Below are 23,021 nucleotides of genomic sequence, written 5' to 3' on the forward strand. Positions count from 1 at the left end.
AAAACTACTTATCCAACAGGGACACGGGTGGTGCTGTGGGTTAAACCACAGAGCCTAGGACTTGCCGATCAGAAGGTCGGCAGTTTGAATCCCCGCAATGGGGTGAGCTCCCGTTGCTTGGTCCCTGCTCTTGCCAACCTAGCAGTTCAAAAGCACGTCAAAGTGCAAGTAGATAAATAGGTACCGCTCTGGCGGGAAGGTAAATGGCATTTCCGGGCGCTGCTCTGGTTCGCCAGAAGCGGCTTAATCCTGCTGGCCACATGACCCGGAAGCTGCACGCCAGCTCCCTCGGCCAATAAAGCGAGATGAGCGCCGCAACCCCAGAGTTGGTCACGACTGGACCTAATGGTCAGGGGTCCCTTTACCTTTACATTTTATTTATCCAACATGACAAATGAGTACCCAAAACCTCCCTATACATACTACAGATCTCCTGCTTTGGAGGGTAGGATTCGAACCAGTAGCTTCAAGTTACAAGAAAGGAGATTCTGACTAAACATCAGGAACAACTTTCTGAGGCGACTATGGGGTGAGGCTCTCATCTCGCTTTCAGCTTTCAGGCTGAGGGAGCCGGCGTTTGTCTGCAGACAACTTTCCAGGTCATGTGGCCAGCATGACTAAAGCACTTCTGGTGCAATGGGACACCGTGACGGAAGCCAGAGTGCATGGAAATGCCATTTACCTTCCCACCACAGAGGTACCTATTTACCTACTTGCACTGGTATGCTCTCAAACTGTTAGGTTGGCAGGAGGTGGGACAGAGGAACAGGAGCTCACCCCGTCATGCAGATTTGAACTGCTGACCTTCTGAGCAGCAAGCCCAAGAGGCTCAGTGGTCTAGACCACCCATTGTTCAACAGTGGAATGGGCTTTGTTAGGAGGTTGTGGACTTTCCTTCTTTGGAGGTTTTTAAGCAGAGGTTGGAAGGCCATCAGTCTTGGATGCTTTAGCTGAGATACCTTAATCATCATCATCATCTTACTTATACCCCACCCACTTTGGGAGGCTTCCAGCAAAATATAAAAACATAATATAACGTCAAACATTAAAAACTGCACAATACAGGGCTGCCTTCAGATGTCTTCTAAAAATTATGTAGTTCTTTATCTCCTTGACATCTGATGGGAGGGAGCTCCAAGAAGGAATTGCAGAGGGTTGGACTAGATGATGCAAACAGCCAGACCTAAGTGTCCCTTCCAACTCTACAATTCTATGAATCTCTATGCAAACAGCCAGACCTGTGTGTAGTACAAATAAACAGTATTAAACAAGCTTTACTTTGTGCGTTTTGTTGGTCCATGGCAGCAGTTTCACCAAAAACCATGCAAGGAGTGGGGAGGAAGGGAAATGACTGGACAAAAAAGAGACACGGTTTTTTTTCTTCTTGTTTGTCTTTTGCAAGGTTTCAGAAGGTTTTCCTGGATTTCCCCATCATTGTGTTCAAAGTTCTGTGGTCGGGAATGAATTAGAACTTTCCCCATAGGACTCAATGGAAATCTTCAACTCTTTATGCAAATGCTTGCCTAACTTATAGTTTCCTGAGAATGCATAGTGTTCGGATAGTGAGACCTGTGCTTACACAACATTGAACAGTGGGCCTGGTGGGCCTGGTGAGGTGTAAGGCAGGAGGCCAGCAGTAGGTGGCGCCAGAGCCAATGACAGGCAGAGTCTCCCTGTGTACTTCTATGAATGGAACACCGAGACACAGGAGAGGGAAAGTGATAGATACTGTCAAGTCCTGCACTGCTTGTAACCAAAATTGGAAAGGTTCAGCCTGCCATCTTCATTCAAGATGGCGTCAAATGGTATCCAAACATAGATGAAAAGCTCCTCCTTGATCTCAGGAAATGTCAGGCCAAATTGGGTGGTGACATTTTTGCCTGCCTCTCTCTTCATCCTAAAGAAGAGCAAAGTAGCAACAATAAAGAATACAGCAAAATTAAAAGCATCTAAAAACAAACGAAGGAGCCTCTCAACGATTCTCAGTGTTGAGCGCTCCGGTGAGTGGTGATTTGTCCCACCCCTGTGCCCAAATGCACACTCCCTTTTAGCAACGAAAAAATAAATATTAATCAAGATTGTGTGTTTGTTTACCTGGAAAATAATAAGCAGAGTGGCAAGGAATTGAGCTTTTGAAGTAAACAGGATAGCGCAGGGAGAAAAACATTGGCGGAGGCATAAAGCTAACTTAAAATAAAGCACTTGACCCTCAAGGCAAAATATTAAAATGCTGTTTTGGCAGCCAGAACGGATAGCCGAGTTGCTGAAAGAGTACCAGCTTTTTTTATAAGAAAAATAATAATAATAAAGGTAGACAAATACCAGCCCTAATCCCAATTCTCCCACCGCGTTCTGCAAGCTGAGTGAAACTCGAGGGGGAAATTCTTATTACAGCAAATAGGTGTGAGTCTAGAGGAAAAAATTAAGTCAACCTGACAATTTACAAATTCCTTTTCAAGCATGAAAGGTGGGCGAAAACACTGGGTTATTTTTAAATCTGAGCTGCCGAGGTGTGTTTTGTAGCTGTTAATAGCACTGTCAGAGAATGAGGGACACAGTGAGAAGAGGTCTCATTATCAGACAGAGCTTCATCTCCGTGGAGTGGAGATGAGGAGAGACAGGGCTTTTTGTCAAGCCACCAATATTGGAAGGGTGGGGGAAGGGAAGCTTATGTCCGGGAGAGGTTTCTCAAGTTATGGTGAGGCCTGGGAGTCTGTTTCTGATGCAGAGCAAAGATGGAAGCTCAGCTCTGAAGAAGAAGAAGAAGAGTTTGGATTTGATATCCCGCCTTTCACTCCCTTTAAGGAGTCTCAAAGCGGCTAACATTCTCCTTTCCCTTCCTCCCCCACAACAAACACTCTGTGAGGTGAGTGGGGCTGAGAGACTTCAAAGAAGTGTGACTAGCCCAAGGTCACCCAGCAGCTGCATGTGGAGGAGTGGGGAAGCGAATGCGGTTCACCAGATTACGAGTCCACCGCTCTTAACCACTACACCACACTGGCTCTCACTGGCTCTGCTCTGAGGAATTTTGTCTTTTGTTATTTGCAGAACCTTTTTTTGTTCCCCCCAATCCTAACCTGACAATGGCCAGTCCACCCACTCTTGCTGAGGAAAACAAAGTGCAAGTAGAGAAGCAGAGAAGGTGAAAGACATCAAGAGGAAAGGAACATCTGCCAAGAACTGACAATCTTCTTAGGCCAGGATGGAGATGCACATGGAAGATGGAGCAAGCTTATTTTCTGCTGCTCCAGAGGATAGGACCTGAATCAATGGATTCAAATGACTAGTGTAATAAACAAAATCTGCCCTGATTCCCTTATGGGGTACACAAGAGCCCTTGTAGAGTCTTTTGTAGGTTCTCCATCGGTAGGAGAAAATAACAGAGGCCAACCAGAGAATACTGAGAAGCAAAGCAGCTAGTAAGCTTAATCTTTATTCAACTATTGCAACAGGGTGCCCCCTCACAGACAGGAGAAAGGAGGAGAAATCACTAACAAAAGTGTGCCTGCCCTTATATAGACATTTAAGAATGCCCACCCTCGAGTCCAAGACCACCCCCAGAAGCGTCATACATACATCACAGAAAAGGCGGTCTACAACAGAAATCTGAGTGCATTGTTTATTTCCTGTCTGACAGGTTACCTGTTTAATGGTCACTTGATTGGATTGCCTGGGGAGCCTGGCCAGTCTTTTGTAATAATAAATACTTAGTTCCTGAGCCAGGTCACAGGCTCACACCCTATTCATATCTGAAATGTGCCCTTAAGACAGTATTTGTGAGGAAAGAGACAATGGGGAGGTCTCCCACTTTGACCTTGCAGATAAATTTTTGAGGTCAATTTGTTCAGGACATTTTTTCTGTGGGGTTTCATACATGTGGTTTATATATTTATGTACGTGTTTGGTTGGTACATTTATGAACATTTATTACATATCTAAGTCCTTAAAATTCTTCTAACACTAGAAAGGAGATTCTGATGCAACCTTAGGAAGAACTTTTCTCTCTTTTCTTGGAGGTTTTTAAACAGAAGTTGCATTGCCATCTCTCCGGGATTATTTAGCAGTGTTAAAAAGTGAGTTATGAAAGCTAGAAGCTAAATGGCACCTTTAACCTCGGTTATGGGCACAACAACAGAATGTCTAGGTCCACTTTTCTATAAGAAGAGTACAAAGCTGAAGATAAATGAACTGCAGCTAAAATATTACCGTATTTCTCGCTCTATAAGACACACCAGACCACAAGTCGCACCTAGTTTTTGGAGGAGGAAAACAAGAAAAAAATTATTCTGAATCTCAGAAGCCAGAACAGCAAGAGGGATTGCTGTGCAGTGAAAGCAGCAATCCCTCTTGCTGTTCTGGCTTCTGGGATAGCTGTGCAGCCTGCATTCGCTCCATAAGACGCACACATATTTCCCCTTACTTTTTAGGAGGGAAAAAGTGAGTCTTATAGAGCAAAAAATACGGTATGTTCATTTTTCACATAGTCTAGTCATTCCCCTGCCCCTTCCCCTAATATTCTTAAGAGGGTCTCTTCTCCAGTCTTCAGAGAGTAGCTGGAAGTGGGGAGGCAGAAAAAGGTCTTCCTTTCCTTCCACCCTGCAGTTTTGATCTGAAATCTTATGCGCAGCAGCTCAGAAACTGCTTGCGCTAATGAAATTCCCTGTCGCAAAACATGCCTAGAACAATGGGAGTTTCGAACTCTGTTCTTTAGCTGTAATTCCTGCATTGCAGATAGTTGGACTAGATGATTTTCAAAGTCCCATTCAACTCTCCAATTTCATGACGAACTAAGTAATTAAATAAGTAGCACACATGCACACACACACAAATTACCAACTAATTTTTTGAAACAGGCAAGGGAATCGGAAGCTATGTTTAAAAATTAGGCCCAGAGAAATCTGTTCAGGTCGCCTTTGAAGCACGATTCAAACACTTGGTCATTGGTGCCAAACTCCTGAGTATTTTGCCAGAGGAGGAGACTTCATATTCACAGCTCCCCTAAGAGAGAAAGTTCAGTTTGTTTTAAACCAATCAAGCTGGTCTATTCCCGGCAGCTGCATCATCACCTCTCTGAAGCCGAGCGAGAACTTCAGGATTGAAATTGGCCCAGCTTTCCGAGTCGACACAGATCAGATAAACAACACATTCATTTATTTCTCCAAGGAGCCGGGAATGATAAACAAAAGGGTAACGTCTCCCCGCTTTAAGAACATAGCTGACGCATCGTGTTACATTTGTGTAATGGTATTCAATTAACACATTGCTGTTGTTGGTTGATTAAAAATTAACTGTGAACACTTATTTAACATTTACCCACTTGCAGATGCTCCCTTGACTTATGAGGATTGTCGGGAGTTTAAAAATATTGGGGGAGCGGGGAGAAGGGACCGCTTCTGCCTCCCCTCGTCACTTTAATGAAGTGAAATGACTTTTTGTAGGGGATCTTCAAACCATGTTGCTGAAAATATCTCCCCCACCTATATAGGATTTGTCTATATATTATGTTCCTCATATGTCTTCCTCCGCATCTGTGTCTCATCTTTCTCCCTCGAACTGGTTTCCCATGATGGCCATGCTCTGCCTCAACATTAAATTGCAGCAGTGCTTCTGAATACCACTGGCTGGAAAGCACAGAGGTGTGGGGCAGGGAGAGTACTGTTGCACTCATGTCTAGCTTGCAGGCCTTGTACAGCAGACCCTCCAAGTGTCTGTATTTTCCAGGGACAGTTCCATACCGTCCCAACATATCTTCAATGAAAATAGAGATGTCCTATTCAATAATAATAATAATAATAATAATAATAATAATAATAATAATAATACTTTACCCATCTGACTGGGTTGCCCTAGCCACTCTGGGCAGCTTCCAAGATATATAAAACTGCCCCTGGAAAATATGGACACTTGGAGTCTCTGAAGTCCCAGATTTACAGAAGAAGAAGAAGAAGAAGAAGAAGAGGAGGAGGAGGAGGAGGAGGAGGAGGAGTTTGGATTTGATATCCCGCTTTATCATTACCCGAAGGAGTCTCAAAGTGGCTAACATTCTCCTTTCCCTTCCTCCCCCACAACAAACACTCTCTGAGGTGAGTGAGGGCCTTCAGAGAAGTTTGACTAGCCCAAGGTCACCCAGTAGCTGCATGTGGAGGAGCAGGGACGCGAACCCGGTTCACCAGATTACAAGACTACCGCTCTTAACCACTACACCACACTGGCTCTCAGAAGCCCTCTGAGTTTCTAATTTGATCCCAGAATCTCCTGGTTTTCCTTAGAACGTCTCTATTTTCATTGGAATAATGTTGGGGGATTTGGAGTTATGCAGCCCCCGAGCCAAGGAGATAAGTAACCTTTAGAAGACACATGAAGGCAGCTCTGTATCGGGAAGCTTTTTAAATGTTTAATGGTTTAATATGTTTTTATATATGTTTGAAATAGTCCAGAGTGTGGGGCAACCCAGTCAGGTTGGGATATATGAAGAAGAAGAAGAAGAAGAAGAAGAAGAAGAAGAAGAGGAGGAGGAGGAGGAGGAAGAAGAAGAAGAAGAAGAAGAAGAAGAAGGGATAGGACATCCCTCTTTTCACTGGAGAAATGTTGGAGGGCATGTGTACAGGCATCCTGTTGGTCACTGTGAGAAAGAGATGCTGGACCTGAATGGGCTATTGGCCTGATCCAGCAGGCTCGGTTTATGTTCTTAAGTATATGTGCAATGATGTCAAACACATTCTCCCTGCTACTGTGCAAGACTTTGGGTGGTAAGAAACCCCACAGAAACAGAAGACCAGATCTCAAGAGAAAATAGTGGGTGAGAGACTTGATGTGTTTGTGTGTGCAATGAGGGAGGGGAGCCGAGCGGCTTGTTTTGCTTATGTTGTTAAAAGAACATCTGAACCGCAGTTCTGGAAGAGGTCTCCTCTTCTTTTGAAAGCCTGCTGTTTGATAGAGTGTCACCCGTCCCCTCCTTTCAGAAGAACCAGCTGGCAGCTAAGTGCTAAAGCCACTGACTCGCATGTGTTTTTCTGACATTTAACAAATGGGAACAGCTTGCAGATCTGCGTTAAGTCACTCTGTCTGGCAAATAATCATCGGCTATGCGGCGTCGATGTTCAGAACATTAGCGCAAACACAAAAAAGGAGGGGAGGGGGGAGAGGGAGGAAGGGAACAAATAAATTGTGCCATTGGAAACCCTTGCAGGAGGACCTATCCATGTGGGTGGGGAGACTTTGGGGAAAGAAAGGAATGCATTCAAATATAAGGACATCAGAGGAGGCCTAGTGGATCGGGTCAAAGGCTCATTTAGTCCCATCTCTACTTCCAACTAGATGTTAGTGGGAAACCTGCAAACAGGACCTGAATTCAACAGCACTCTCCCCTCCTCTGGTTTCCAGCAACTGACATTCACACTTCTGGTATGCAGGGTGAGACCCCACCTGCCCACAGACCCTCACCAGGGTGGTGCATGCTCTAGTTATCTCTCGCTTGGACTACTGCAATGCGCTCTATGTGGGGCTACCTGTGAAGGTGACCCGGAAACTACAACTAATCCAGAATGCAGCAGCTAGACTGGTGACTGGGAGCGGCCACCAAGACCATATAACACTGGTCTTGGAAGACCTACACTGGCTCCCAGTATGTTTCTGAGCACAATTCAAAGTGTTGGTGCTGACCTTTAAAGCCCTAAACAGCCTTGGTCCAGTATACCTGAAGAAGCGTCTCCACCCCCATCGTTCTGCCCGGACACTGAGGTCCAGCTCCAAGGGCCTTCTGGCGGTTCCCTCCCTGCGAGAAGCCAGGTTACAGGGAACCAGGCAGAGAGCCTTCTCGGTAGTGGCATCCGCCCTGTGGAACACCCTCCCACCAGATGTCAACAAGAAAAGCAACTACCAGACTTTTAGAAGACATCTGAAGGCAGCCCGGTTTAGGGAAGCTTTTAATGTTTAATAGGTTATTGTATTTTAGTATTGTGTTGGAAGCTGTCCAGAGTGGCTGGGGAAACCCAGCTAGATGGGTGGGGTATAAATAATTTGTTGTTGTTGTTGTTGTTGTTGTTGTTGTTGTTGTTGTTGTTATTATTATTATTATTATTATTATTATTATTATTATTATTATGTTGTAGATGGTACACAGAGCCATGATGGATAGCAACCTTTTAAAGCTATCCAAATTGGGAGCCATGACTACCTTCCAAGGGAGTCCATTCCACTGTCAAACAGCTCCTACTGTTTCGTCTTGTAGCCTTTCCTCACAGGGGAGCTTCTCCAGCCCTACAATCACTTTGGTGGCCACTTTTCCAGCTCTGCAATACCCTCTTCATATTAGGAAGCCAGAACTCTATGCAATATCAAATGCAATCACACCATAGATTTACCCAGCAGCAGAAGGGTTACTGCACTTCTGTCATTCATAGTCATACTGCCTCCAGCCTTGCTGGTCCATCGAGTCTAGCATCACGTTTCCGACAGTGTCGAATTTTAGGGCTGTGGCCTGCCCATGAGGCAAGGTGAGGCAGTCACCTCAGATGGCAGATCCAGCTACTTATGCCCTTGCCTGCCCCTGCCACTCCACCTCCATTACAGCAGGCAGATACCACCAAACCTGCCTCCTTCAAAGCCATGTGTGTTTGTTGAAGCATTTTCCGTATTGTCTGAAGTTGCACAAATTCCTAAGCCAGCCCTGGTAATTCGATGCCTCTGGGAAGCTTGCAAGCAGAGCAAGAGAGGGTCACAGGATGGTGACCAGGCCATGTGGACCAGTCTTGCCAGCCTGGTGGCCCATCCTTAGATGGATGTGTGAAGTCCCCCTTCGCCGGTGTCCAACCTATGACCTGGCCTGGGGAAAGAGTACCTAGAAATAGAGGATACAGAAGAGAATGAGGCTTTGGTTCCATCCTTGGGGGAAGAACTAGCAGGACATTCAACATGGACTTTCCTGGCTAGAGGGCAGAGCCCTCCCTCCCTCCACTGATTCAGAAGAGGCGTCTGCCACAGGACCCCTGTTTCCCCAAGATGTTATGATAAGGTGGGGTCCCTTCAACAAGCCAGGGAGGAGCTAAGCTACAGATCCAGTTAACATACATAATAGTTCAGATGGATCTGAAAAAGCAAGGACAACAGCTATTACTGCTGCCTCAGCAGGACCTTGGGAGCTCTCCCTGGTGCTGAAAGTGATCTGGGTACCCTTGGATTCCTGATTTGGTTTCTTGCTCCATTTTCAGTGTCAAGCAACACCTAACTGTTGGTCTAGTAGGTTCAACTTGACCTAGGCAACAGGGTTGCACCCTATTAAAAAGATGCCATATTATGATATCAGAACATCGATCCTTCTATCTCTGACTGCTTGGTGTCAGTGCAAAGTCTCAGAAATAGCTCTTTGAGAACTGAAGAGCCTTCTGGGTCAGACTAATGGCCTCACTAGTCCAGCATCCTGTTCTCACAGTGGCCAACCAGATTCCCAGATTGGAAACCCACAAAAAGGACCCAAACGCAAGAGCAATGTGCTTTCTCAGCAACTGGTATTTGCAAGAACCACAGCTTCCAACTATGGAGGCAGACCATAGTTTTAAAGACCTCCAGTTGGTGGTCATCAGTTGGCAGCTTTTGCCACCCTGCAATCTTAGATCTTTCGCATGCAATTTCACCACATGTGATTTTATTAAATTTGGACATTACAGATTCTGTAAGGTTTATGTTAACTAGTTCTTAATGTTTGCATATGTTTTTACACCCTCCTCTGTAAAACACTTTGAGGTTTTCTCTTAAGTGGTTACATAGGAATAAATAAATAAATAAAATGAAATAAACATTGAATTTGGGACTTTGTCCTTCTAAGGCTTGTGTCTGGCCACACAGCTTTGGAGCCACCCATTGAATGCAATCTACTTTTAACTCCTCGGGCAGCAAAACGGTTCACCTCTGATTTTGGTAGCAGAGGACCTATCCTCATGTTCGCCATCCAAAAAATGGATTATTCTGCCACAAGGAGCTGCACTAATGTGTCTGCATTTCAAAGTGAGAGATCGGTAGTGTGGGGTGGGGGGCTTTATCCCCAAGAGATGAGATTAAAACCAGAGACAGTTGATAAAGAATCTATTGTAGCCCCGCGTATTAGAAGAGAGAGTTATTGTATCTTCCGGATCCATCAAGGTGATAAAGTAACAGATCACGCCGAAGGAGAGGCTGGAAACTGAGCCCAGTTTTCCCATATGAGTAAACAGAGTCTTGTGGCTCTCAGACGGCACTATAAATCCAAGCTAAGCATTTCAGGTCTATATCAGGGTGACAGAAAGCTTCGCGCCTTGTGATTCATCCTGAACGGATGCATCATCTTTTTGTTCCAATCTAATCAGGAACATTTTTGAAATGCCCATTTTTCTTTCGGAGTCAAAAAAAGGCAGGGAAGAGATTTAGTTAGGGTTGTTTTTCTTCCTTCCTGCCTTCTTCTTCTTCCCCCATTTGATGTGAAGTTTGAAAAACTATCTATCTATCTATCTATGAATGACTTGCCTTCTTAGCAGAGGACCCTTCTGGTGGCGGAAGGTCCCAACTCTTGTGTTTTACCCCCATCTAGTGGTATCTGTGTAATTTTGCATTCTAGGCTGGTGATATTATGATGGTGCCTTTTTAAAAAAAATGGTTTCACCATTTTATTGTTACGACTTGTGTACTGATCGGGGAATCCTTAGTCAATTTATTGCAAAACTTTTTTTAATTAGCAACGATAGCTAAGTGATAGAACACAACAGGATAGTTCGGTTGGTTAGAGGGTGGTGCTGAGAAGGAGAAGGTTGCAGGTTCGATCGCCACATGGGACAGCTGCATATTCCTGCATTGCAGGGGGCTGGACTAAAATCAGCCTTTCTCAACCTGTGGGTCCCCAGATGTTGTTGAACTACAACCCCCATCACCCCTAGCTAGCAAGGCCAGAGCTCCGGGATGATGGGAGTTGTAGTCCAACAACATCTGGCGACCCACAGGTTGAGAACCTCTGGAAGGGTCCCTTCCAACTCTACAATTCTGACATTTTATATGAGCAACTGGGGAGATTTTGTAGACTTTTGGACACCACATTTCTATTGTATTGCTGTGTTGTTGTTTGCATCCACAAAGACATCTGCCCCCAGCCTGGTGCCCTAGAGATGTTTCAAACTACAACTCCTATCAGTCTAAAAGATCTCAAAAATGTCCTCCCCTCTTTTAGTGAGTAGACTGAACTCTCAAACTGGCCATCTGTCCTGCTTCTCCAACTGTATTTCTGTGAGAAAAACAACAACAATATATTGTTTGTGTGTCCCGCTCCCCTCCCAATATTCTGATAAGGATGTTGTTGTTTAGTCGTTTAGTCATGTCCGACTCTTTGTGACCCCATGGACCAGAGCACGCCAGGCACTCCTGTCTTCCACTGCCTCCCGCAGTTTGGTCAAACTCATTTTGGTAGCTTCGAGAACACTGTCCAACCATCTCGTCCTCTGTCGTCCCCTTTTCCTTGTGCCCTCCATCTTTCCCAACATAAAGCCTCAGCTTGGAGCCTCAGCTTCAGGATCTGTCCTTCCAGTGAGCACTCAGGGCTGATTTCCTGAAGAATGGATACATTTGATCTTCTTGCAGTTCATAGGACTCTCAAGAGTCTCCTCCAGCACCAGAATTCAAAAGTATCAATTCTTTGGCGATCAGCCTTCTTTATGGTCCAGCTCTCACTTCCATACATCACGACTGGGAAAACCATAGCTTTAACTGTACGGACCTTTGTCGGCAAGGTGATGCTGTCTAGGTTTGTCATTGCTCTGATAAGGATAGAGAGTGTTTTTTTCCTGGGGGAACGCAGGGGTATGCACACCCCTAAACATTTTGTGAATCTTTGTATTTTTGTTCATTTACTGTATTTATTTTCCCCAATCCGAACTATACAATGGTGATTTTCTTGAGTCAAAATGAGAGTACCTAAACATTTTTTTTAGAAAAAAGCACTGAGGATAGATACTTTCACTACATTACAAATATATTAAAAGGGGGAAGGGGAGAAGCAGCACGTGAACAAGAGCTAGCAAGCCTTGCCACAAATGCCAAGACGTTAAACACGCAATTAGATTTTTTATTTATTTGAGATCTTAACTTTTCTGTGCCACAGTGGAGCTTTGGAGCTTGCAAAGTACAGGAGTGTATTGTGAATGTTTAACTTGCTAAATATTTAGTTTTCCCGTGCAGATAAAAACTAGCATTATATATGTATATATATTATAATATATTAATATATATATTAAAATATATTATTATTTAGTTATGTTTAAACATTTTACTTACATTATCTATTTTAATACTACTAATAATAATAATTTTATCATTTATTCCCCGCCACTCTGGGCGGCTTCCAATGCATATAAACACATTTACTGGGATGGAATGGGTGTGCGGCATAATTTAACACAATATAGTAAAAAGAAGAGCAACGATGATATCCAGCTTTCAAGCCTATTCTGCTTCATGAGCTCCGACGAAAGCTAAGCCCCTCTCACCCAAGTCCCCCACCTTCAACTTTCCCCCCTTTTGAGCAGCACGGAAAAGCTTCCCCCATCGGGCGCCGCCATCTTTGCCCCGCCCTATTCCTCCCCTGGGCGCGGCCATTATTCTCATTCTCCTCGTCGTTTTCCGTACGCGCCGCCGCCATCTTTGTACCGGGCACCGCGAAGGGAGCTGGAAACTTCCGGGCAGGCTTCGCTGTGCCCTTTGGAACGCCGGCGGAGGAAGCTCCTGCTCCAATCAGACGGCCGCTCCGAGGCCGGGCGGCTTCTGATTGGAGGAGCGCGGGGGGCGGGCTGTGGGCGGGGCTTCCGAGGAGCCACCAGCTGCTTGGAAAGGAGCAGAAGGGCGAGCGAGGAGGGAGGGATCCCGGAGCAGCCGCCATGGGGGAGGCAGAGAAGTTCTATTATGTTTACAGCTGCGACCTGGACATCAATGTGCAGCTCAAGATGTGAGTGGGAGGGAGGAATGCATGCATGCATCAATCAATCAATCAATCAATCAATCAATGCACATTTATCTGCATGCCCAGAGGCTTGCTTTTTGGGGGGTGGGCAAGATATATGGGGGCTGGTTGGGGGGGTGCAGCCCCATAGGGCAGACAGAGGCAACATCGGCCCTCCAGATGTTTTGGGACTACAATTCCCATCATCCCTGACCACTGGTGCTGTTAGCTAGGGATCTTGGGAGTTGTAGTCCCTAAACATCTGGAGGACCGAGGTTGCCTCTGCCTGCCATAAGGGCAAGGGGTCATCATCTCAGTGTCAGAGCCCCTGCTTTAGGGAAGCCTTTAATATCTGATGAATTATTGCGTTTTAATATTTTGCTGGAGGCCGCCTAGAGCGGCTGGGGAAACCCAGCCAGATGGGCGGGGTATAAATAATAGATTATTATTATTATTATGCAGAAAGCATCAGGTTCAATCCCCAGTGGCGCCTACAGGAAGCGCTGGGAGCGTCGCCTGCCCAGGAGAGGTGCTGCTGCCAGTCCGTGTGGGCAATGCTGAAGTGGACAGACCAATAATCCGACTCAGTACAATGCTCCTTTCTGATGTAGGGAAAGGGACTTTTGCTTGTTTGTTTGTTGTTGTTTTTTTGGAAAGGGACGTTTTTGAAGTGAAGATTGCTAATGTTCTGCAATGCATTTTTTACTTTTTTTGCTAGTCTGTTTTATTATTGTCATTACATTCAGTTAATCGTTGCAATTAATTCGGTATTTGCTCAAAGGCTCCAAAGGTAAAGGTAAAGGGACCCCTGACTGTTAGGTCCAGTTGCGGATGACTCCGGGGTTGCGGCCCTCATCTCGCTTTATTGGCCGAGGGAGCTGGCATACAGCTTCCAGGCCATGTGGCCAGCATGACTAAGCCGCTTCTGGCGAACCAGAGCAGCGCACGGAGACGCCGTTTACCTTCCCGCCTTTACGATACCTATTTATCTACTTGCACTTTGACGTGCTTTTGAACTGCTAGGTTGGCAGGAGCAGGGACCGAGCAACGGGAGCTCACCCCGTCGTGGGGATTTGAACCGCTGACCTTCTGATCGGCAAGCCCAAGGCTCAGTGGTTTAGACCACAGCGCCGAGAGGCTTGAACTGTAGCAACAGGTATCAGTAGAGCAGCACCTACTTTAAAAGCAGGAGGTCTTGGGTTCAATTCCCAATCGCATCTCCAGGGAGCGCTAGGAACATCCCCTGCCTGAAACCTGCTGCCAGTCCGTGTGGGCAATGCTGATCCGTATGGGCTCAGTATAATGCAGCTTGCTGATATAGGGAACGGGACATTTTTGAGGCAAAGGTTACAAATGTTCTGCAAGGCGTCTTTTTTGTTTGTTTTGTTATTATTATTATTAAAATAAATAATTTGTCGGTGCGATTAATTCGACATTTGCTCAAAGGCTCCAAATGTACTTTAAAACAAATGCCGCAAGGCTTGAATTGCAGCAAGAGGTATTAGCAGGGCAGCAACCCACCTTGCAAGCAAAGGGTCCCAGTGGCATCTTTAAGTAGAGTTGGGAACGTCCCCTGTCTGACACCCTGGAGAGCTTGCTGCTGTCCGTGTGAGCTATGCAGGCGACTTCTTCCTTTCCTTTTGAGTCTGAATGCTTTCCCATTTTAAATCATAATGCCTTGCCCATAGAAATTAGCTTATCAAGAAGGTCAGGCTAGCCAGAACCCTTCCCCTTTATTGTTCTACATGCAGGGAGTTCTCGCGCACACCCTGTTCAGACACCGGAGCCATAACCTACGGTCTGAAGTGGAATGGTCTTAGACATAGGCTTGCTACCTTGTCTCTTGCATAAGCCTACTTTAGGCAAGGAACAATTCTCTAGTAGATTGACTTACAGTGAGGGAAAAAAGTAGTTGATCCCTTGCTAAATTTGCCCGTCCGCCCTCTGACGAAGAAATGACCAGTCCATAATTTTAATGTTAGGTTTATTGTAGCTGTGAGAGATAGAATAACAAGGGGAAAACCCCCAGAAGCCCAAAAGACAAAAGTCAGAGATTGATGTGCATTATAATGAGTGAAACACTAAGTATTTGGTCACTTTGCAAAAGATGACGTAGTTGTTGTTGTTAATCATTTAGTCGTGTCCGACTCTTCGTGACTCCATGGACCAGAGCATGCCAGGCACTCCTGTCTTCCACTGCCTCCCGCAGTTTGGTGAAACTCATGCTGGTAGCTTCGAGAACACTGTCCAACCATCTCATCCTCTGTTGCCCCTTCTCCTTGTGCCCTCCATCTTTCCCAACATCAGGGCCTTTTCCAGGGAGTCTTCTCTTCTAATGAGGTGGCCAAAGTAGTGGAGCCTCAGCTTCAGGATCTGTCCTTCCAGTGAGCACTCAGGGCTGATTTCCTTCAGAATGGATAGGTTTGATCTTCTTGCAGTCCCTGGGACTCTCAAGAGTCTCCTCCAGCACCATAATTCAAAAGCATCAATTCTTCAGCGATCAGCCTTCTTTATGGTCCAGCTCTCGCTTCCATACATCACTACTGGGAAAACCATAGCTTTAACTATACGGGCCTTTGTCGGCAAGATGACTTAGTACTTGGTGGCAAAACCCCTGTTGGCAATTACAGAGGTCAGACGTTTCTTGTAGGTGGCCACCAGGTTTGCACACATCTCAGGAGGTATTTTGTCCCACTCCTCTTTGCAGATCCTCTCCAAGTCAGATTTTGAGGCTGATGTTGTAGCTACTCGAACCTTCAGCTCCCTCCAGATTTTTGATGGGGTTAAGGTCTGGAGACTGGCTAGGTCACTCCAGGACCTTAATGTGCTGCTTCTTGAGCCACTCCTTTGTTGCCTTGGCTGTGTGTTTTGGGTCATTATCATGCTGGAATACCCATCCTCGACCCACTTTCAATGCCCTGGCTGAGGGAAGGAGGTGCTCACCCAAGATTTGACGATACATGGTCCCGTCCATCATCCCTTCGATACGATACGATACGTTGTTATTCTGTCTCCCACAGCTACAATAAACCTACCATTAAAATTATGGACTCGTCATTTCTTCGTCAGAGGGCAAACAGGCAAATTTAGCAGGGGATCAAATACTTTCCCCCTCCATTGTATTTACCTCTGGCTGTGTGAAAATCTTGTTGCTGTGATCTTTTTCTTTGTTCATTGTTTCCTTAGAGGAAGCTTGGAGGGGAAAAGAGAGCAGAAGAGCTACAAAGCGGTTTTGGAAAATCCCATGCTGAGGTTCTCGGGATTGTACCAGGAGACCTGTTCCGACTTGTACGTCACCTGCCAGGTGTTTGCAGAGGGCAAACCTCTTGCCCTTCCGGTTCGGACGTCCTACAAAGCTTTTAGCACCAGGTGGAAGTAAGTGCCTTTTGTCTTTCATTTTGGACAGCTGGCTGCCATACCTCTTTGTGAGACTTAACTGACCCTGGGGTAAGCAATGACTATTAGCAATGATCTCCACTGTCATAATGAACATAAGGAAGCCTTGCTGGATCAATCCAGTGGCCCATTTAGTCCAACTTCCTGTTCTCACAGTGGCCGACCGGATGCCTGTAAGAAACCCACAAGCAAGATTTGAGCGAAGGAGCCCTCTCCCCTGCTGTGGTTTCCAGCAACTGGTATCCAGAAGCATGAATATCCATGGTTAAGAGGTCCCAGGCCCTAGGGAAGTCAGATTATCCTCCACCAGGGCCAGGGCCTTCTCAGTGATGGCTCTGGCCTGGTGGAATGCTCTGTCCCATGAGACTAGGGCCCGTCAGGATTTAACCTCCTTCCATCAGGTCTGTAAGACAGAGCTATTCCGCTGGCCTTTAATTTGAATTCAGCCTGATTCTAATTCTCTCCTGGTCTCCTCGCTGGCCCAAATAGGACCAATTTAGCCAGCTAGCCCTGGTGATCATCTAATGTTTATTGGATGGATTTCCCCCCTAAATCGATTTTTGAATTCTGAATTTATTGTTATTTACATTTTATACTGTATTTTATGCTGTTTTTTGTTGCATCAATTAAGTGTTTTCAATTTGTTGTTAGCCACCCTGAGCCTGGTTTTTTGAACCGGGAAGGGCGGGGTATAAATAAAATTTTATTATTATTATTATTGCCTCTGACCATGGAAACAGAAGCATAGCCGTCGTTGCTAGTAGGCAGTGATGATAGCCCTCTCCTCTGAATTAGTCTAATCCTCTTTTAAAGTCATCTAAGTTGGTGACCCTCTGACAGTAAGAGCTGTTTGACAGTAGAACAGACCCCTCCCCCCCGTTCATTCAGCCTTTATTGGCATAATTTAGCCAATAAGATCATAGACGAGAAAGAGAAAAGTCTTCCATGAAACATTAGTAATCCAGACATATTAAACACATAAAACTTACAAAAGACTCAGTAGCTACCATTAAGTAAAACTAAGTAGCTTTAGATTTGACTTTAAAAAATCTCGGCTAAATATCCTGAAACAATCTCAGTAGTTTCAGGAGTATCATCCCTCAGCAGATACTGGATTACAGATTCTTTGCAAGTAGGTACATTGAGCTTCAAGGGAGTTGCCAGTAGGTCTCTCTCTGAAGAATGTCAAAGACAGTGCATTCCCAAAAAATAAATTAAAAAAGAGGAAGATATATTTTATCTGGTGTATTCATGCCACAAGAGCAAAGTCTACTCTCGAAGGGTATTTTTAGGAGCCTAAAAAAATCTATGACCTGAAAAAGCGCTTTTGAATCAACCTAGGGGGCTATTATGGGAGAAACAACACTATGGGGTTATAGCACTGGTTGCTTTTATTGATTTAAAAACAAACAACAACAACAGACCACCTTGAACAGGGCTGGATTTAGGTTTGATGAGGCCCTAAGCTACTGAAGATAATGGGGCCCTTTATATGTCCAGCTGTCCTTTGTCAACAGCTGGACAACAAATTGTCACTGTTGCTATATGCTATATGGTAGTTTGTGGACCTTATAGGTATCTAAAGCCATTTGCACATGTTGCTATGCAACCAGCCCATGCAGAATGTAGGCACCCTATATAAAAAAATGAGCAAACCAGTGATATTTTAGGGAGCAGGCTAGCAGGCGGGGCCCATGACTTACATTACAGGAGCCTACACAACACGAAACACTGTTGCTGTATGTAGGTTTTATTTTATTTGTTTTCTATCTTATATTTTTGAAATGTACATCCAGTTTTTTTTCTTTAATTTTTTTTGGGGGGACCCAAGAGAGTGGGGCCCTAAGCTATAGCTTATTTAGCTTATAGATAAATTTGGCACTGATGAAAGGTGGTTGGCTTTCCCACATTGGAGGTCTCTAAACCGAGTTTGGATGGCTTCAATCTGCCATTGGTGCTTTAGCTGTGATTCCTGCATTTTAGGGTGTTGGACTAGATGGCACTTGAGGGCCCTTCCAGCTCCATAATTGTATGGTTTTGTAAGTCCAAACTAATACCCACAATCTCTCCTCAGCTGGAACGAGTGGTTAAAACTGCCAGTCAAGTATCCAGACTTGCCACGCAATGCCCAAGTGGCCTTGACGATTTGGGATGTCTATGGACCTGGAAAAGCCATCCCTGTTGGGGGAACTACTGTCTCGCTCTTCGGAAAGTATGGGTATGTGGCTCAGCTTTCATGTGTTCTGTGCCTTGCAGATTTAAACACTGAAACACATCAAACATTAAAAACTTCCCTAAACAGGGCTGCCTTCAGATGTCTTCTAAAAGTCAGTGTCAGGGAACTGCCATCTGAGACGCAGGAGGTGAAAGGGCTCACGGAGAGTGAGAGAGACCATTCAGCTGAGGAGGGGACCAGCAGGGGGAGAAGTGGAGTTCCAAGGGAAAGTGAGTCGGAGGGAGGGCTCAGAGACACTTCAAGCGAGAACAGTGGGGAGGTTTCAGGACCTCCTGTAGGGACACCCACTCCTCGCCGGAAACTGTCACGCCGAGAGTCCAGAAGACGCGTTTCCGTTAAGGAGCTTTTATGCTGGAAGAAGTTCCGTAAACGCCCACTGTCCGATTCAACGAGCGACTGATGGAGCCATGCTTAAGGAGCTCCGTCAGAGACAGAGGTTTGTGGACTTAGCCAAACTCTGAGGGACTAGGATTTTACGCACAAGCAGCTCACCATCCCATCACAGTCAGATACAGTCGTAACTTGGATCTCAAATGCCTTGGCTCCTGAACAAATTGACTCCCGAACGATCGAAACCCTGAAGTGAGTGTGTTGGTATTCAAACAATTTTCAGAAGCCGAATGTCCGAAGCGGCTTCTGATTAGCTTCGGGAGCTTCCTGCATCCAATCAGAAGCTGTGCTTTGGTTTTCGAACATTTTGGAAGTCAAACGAAAGTTCAACTTCCAAGGTACGACTGTAGTTGTTTATTTCCTTGACATCTGATGGGAGGGTGTTCCACAGGGCAGGCGCCACTACCAGGAAAGCTCTCTGCCTGGTTCCCTGTAACATCACTTCTTGCAGTGAGGGAACTGCCAGAAGGCCCTCGGAGCTGGACCTGCGTGTCAGGGCTGAACGATGGGTGTAGAGATGCTCCTTCAGGTGTACTGGGCCAAGGCCGTTTAGGGTTTTAAAGGTCAGCACCAACACTTTGAATTGTGGGAGCCAATGTAGGTCTTTCAGGACTGGTGTTATATGGTCTCGGTGGCCACTCCCAGTCACCAGTCTAGCTGCCGCATTCTCTATGAAGCTGGCTGGATGACCTTGGGCCAGTCAAATACAAATACAATACGATAATCTTTATTGTCATTGTCCCATACAGAACAATGAAATTGAAAAATCTACATAAGACATTCAAAAACCAACAAGCCTGCTATCCCAACCTGGTTAGCCCCCTAAAGACTCTGATACCCCATTTTAAATACAATATACTCCCATAGAGACTCCTTACACTGTGTTTAAAACCAAGATCGCATTTGGATAGAAACTGTTTCTCAGGCAGCTAGTCCTAGTCTTTACAACCCTGTACCTTCTTCCAGGTTACATTTATTGGCATTATGAGTTAAAACATTTCAAAACACTAGGATAAATTTAAAAGGGACAGGAGTGAGGCTGTCGAGGATCACAAGATATTGGATTGTTCTGCTTCACCCTGTTTATTCCCTAAAGGGATGATTCATTAAGAATCCTTCTGGGTAAGATGAAGGTTAGAAAGGAAGCCACGGGGGCAGAAACGTCCTAGTCCCTATCCGCTAGGAGGAACCTCATTTGGTTTTCTCTCGGAGCCGTGGGTCGCAGGTCCAACATCTTGCTCAGCATCTGTTTGCGGAGTCTGCTGTGCAAAGGGCAGTCCAAAAAGCATATGGTCAGGTGAATCTGTTACTCCCTGACTGCAGGCACACATGAGGGCTTGATAAGGAATTTGCAAGTATCTACCTGTGGTCACTGCGGAGGGCATTTAGTCCTGTGAGCATAAAAGCTCTTCGTTGGGTAGGTAGTAGTAGTAGTAGTAATAATAATAATAATAATAAATTTTATTTATACCCTGCCCTCCCCGGCCAGAGCCAGGCTCAGAGCAGCTAACACCAATAAAATCACAGTAAAAACGTAATAGGGGGAAAAGAGAGAGAGAGAGAGAAACACAACAATTTAAAATACAGGTTAAAATGCAGTTTTAAAAAGCAGGTTCATTTTAAAAGTAGCCCATAAATCAAAATCAAGTCCATAAGGGGAGGGAAACATAAGGGTCAGACTGAGTCCAAACCAAAGGCCAGTTGGAACAGCTCTGTCTTGCAGGCCCTGCGGAAAGATGTCAAGTCCCGCAGGGCCCTGGTCTCTTGTGACAGAGCGTTCCACCAAGTCGGGGCCAGTACTGAAAAGGGCCTGGCCCTAGTTGTGACCAATCTAACCACCTTGTGACCTGGGACCTCCAAAATGTTGTCATTTGTGGACCTTAAGGTCCTTTGCGGGGCATAGGTCTTTAGGTAATTGGCACGATCCGTAAGAAGTAGTTGGGCCAGTCACTGCCTCTCAGCCTAGTCTATTTCGCACAGTTGTGCTTTGAATTAGGAGCGTGGAGAACCGTTCTTCAGCTCCTTGTATGAAAGGTTGAATGTAAATATGATGAATAGTGAGGAAATAACGCATGTGATAAGCTACTGCTGCCTTACCAATCCTTTGGTGATCTTTCTGCATGTGGGTGTTCTGTCTGTGCTCGTGTGGTAAGGTAAAGGGACCCCTGACCATTAGGTCCAGTCGTGGCCAACTCTGGGGGTGCGGCACTCATCTTGCTTTATTGGCTGAGGGAGCCGGCGTACAGCTTCCAGGTCATGTGGCCAGCATGACTAAGCCGCTTTTGGCGAACCAGAGCAGTGCACGGAAACGCCATTTACCTTCCTGCTGGAGCGATACCTATTTATCTACTTGTACTTTGACGTGCTTTCGAACTGCTAGGTTGGCAGGAGCAGGGACAGAGGAACGGAAGCTCACCCCGTCAGGGGGATTCGAACCAACGACCTTCTGATCGGCAAGTCCTAGGCTCTGTGGTTTAACCCACAGTGCCACCCGCGTCCCTGTGCTCACTGTCTGTGCTTGTGTGAGCGTTGTCCTAAATCTGCACTTTTCTCACAGGATGTTCCGCCAGGGAATGCACGATCTGAAGGTCTGGCCCAACGTGGAGGCAGACGGTTCGGAGCCCACCAAGACCCCTGGGAGAACCAGCAGCACTCTTTCGGAGGATCAAATGAGTCGACTTGCCAAGGTGAGGGGAAGTTCTTGGCTTTTGCTTTTGTGGCGCTAGTCCTCAGTGTCCTGCTATTCTGCAGTGCACTCCCTCCGTGTGTGAAAGTATAATTTTAGTGTGATGCACCCTGTACGCCCATGGGAGAAGGACAGCACAGACAAAAATGGTCCTTGTTTCTAATGGGATATCTAAGAAAAGCAAATTCATGCCCTTAATAAGCAAGATGATAGGATTCTTTTGTCGTTGATTGATGTCTTAATACTTTCATCTTTCAATTACCAGCAATTGTCTCAAACTTTCCTTGAGAGTCTCTTTGTCATTCCGGTTAAATACGTACAGTGATTATCATTAAGTCCCATTATAATGTGATACAGTGCTACATCTTTCCTATCATGTTTCAGTTTCTGTATTTATTTTACGCTCCCCTTCTTTCCTTTAAAAACAGTTTCTTTTTCAATTTTAATAAAAGCAGGTGAGGTTGGGGGAGGCTAGCTTCCATGTGAAGTGTTGAATGCCTCCTCCCTCATTTAATGTTACACGAGAGAGATCTGGGCTTAGCAACCACCCAGACCATATGTTGTATTGTAGCTCTGGCTGGAGAGTGTGTGTGTTTGTTGGTCAGGAAGCTCTGAGCTGTAGTAACATTAGTCATTCACTTTCCACCCTAGATAAGAAGCTTTGAACTGAAGTAACTCTAATTTTTCACCTTCCATCCCGAATCAGAAGTTATGAGCTCCCTTGTCTCTTACATTCTACCCTGGACAGGAAACTCTGAGCTGTAGTAACTCTCAAGCCACTAGATAAGAAGCTTTGAGCTGTAGGAACTCTCCGTATTCCCCTTCCAGTCTAGAAAGGAAGTTCTGAGCTGTAGCAAGTCCCTTGTCTCTTACGTTCTGAAGCTCTGAGCTGTAGTAACTCTCTAGCCACTCACTTTCTACCCTAGATAAGAAACTTTGAGCTGTGGGAATTCTCCTTATTCACCTTCCAGTCTGGAAAGGAAGTTCTGAGCTGTAGTAACACCTTCCACTCTGCACGTTGGGTCTGAGGTCCTAGATCTGGTGCAATGTTTTCCCCTTGCACTCTGGGAGGTGTCGATTCCTGCTTTTGTGACAGTTTGATATCGTTCACTTTTGGCATCAAGTTCAATAGACCTTGTTAAATCTTTTTTTTCCCTTCCTTTTTCCTTTTTACAAAATATGGATGTCAGATTTCATGGTTTCAAGGCAACTCTCCATGGCTTTGTGCAAATTGAAGTGAATATCTGGAACGGGGCTATAAATATGTCAGTTTGATCTTTTGGAGATTTACCATGGCAATAAACTAACTTGCATTAAAGTTGCACATACCTCTTATAAAGCTAGTTTACCTTGGGATTCTA

General features: G+C 45.4%; 1 protein-coding gene across 2 annotated transcripts in view; it reads left to right on the plus strand.

Moving 5' to 3' along the window:
• The first annotated feature begins 12,818 nt into the window (after positions 1-12,818).
• Positions 12,819-23,021, plus strand: part of PIK3C3 (phosphatidylinositol 3-kinase catalytic subunit type 3) — a 110,633-nt gene continuing 100,430 nt past the window's right edge. The window contains exons 1-4 of one of the 2 annotated variants that reach the window (XM_053408070.1): positions 12,819-12,958; positions 16,139-16,327; positions 18,423-18,566; positions 21,532-21,661. In XM_053408070.1, the coding sequence (XP_053264045.1) occupies positions 12,891-12,958; positions 16,139-16,327; positions 18,423-18,566; positions 21,532-21,661 (531 nt within the window). In that variant the 5' untranslated portion in view covers positions 12,819-12,890. The remainder of the gene's footprint in view (positions 12,959-16,138; positions 16,328-18,422; positions 18,567-21,531; positions 21,662-23,021) is intronic. The other variant, XM_053408071.1, reaches the window with a different exon arrangement.

The sequence above is a fragment of the Podarcis raffonei genome, chromosome 11 (genome assembly GCF_027172205.1).
Source record: "Podarcis raffonei isolate rPodRaf1 chromosome 11, rPodRaf1.pri, whole genome shotgun sequence".
Taxonomy (NCBI): Eukaryota; Metazoa; Chordata; class Lepidosauria; order Squamata; family Lacertidae; genus Podarcis; species Podarcis raffonei.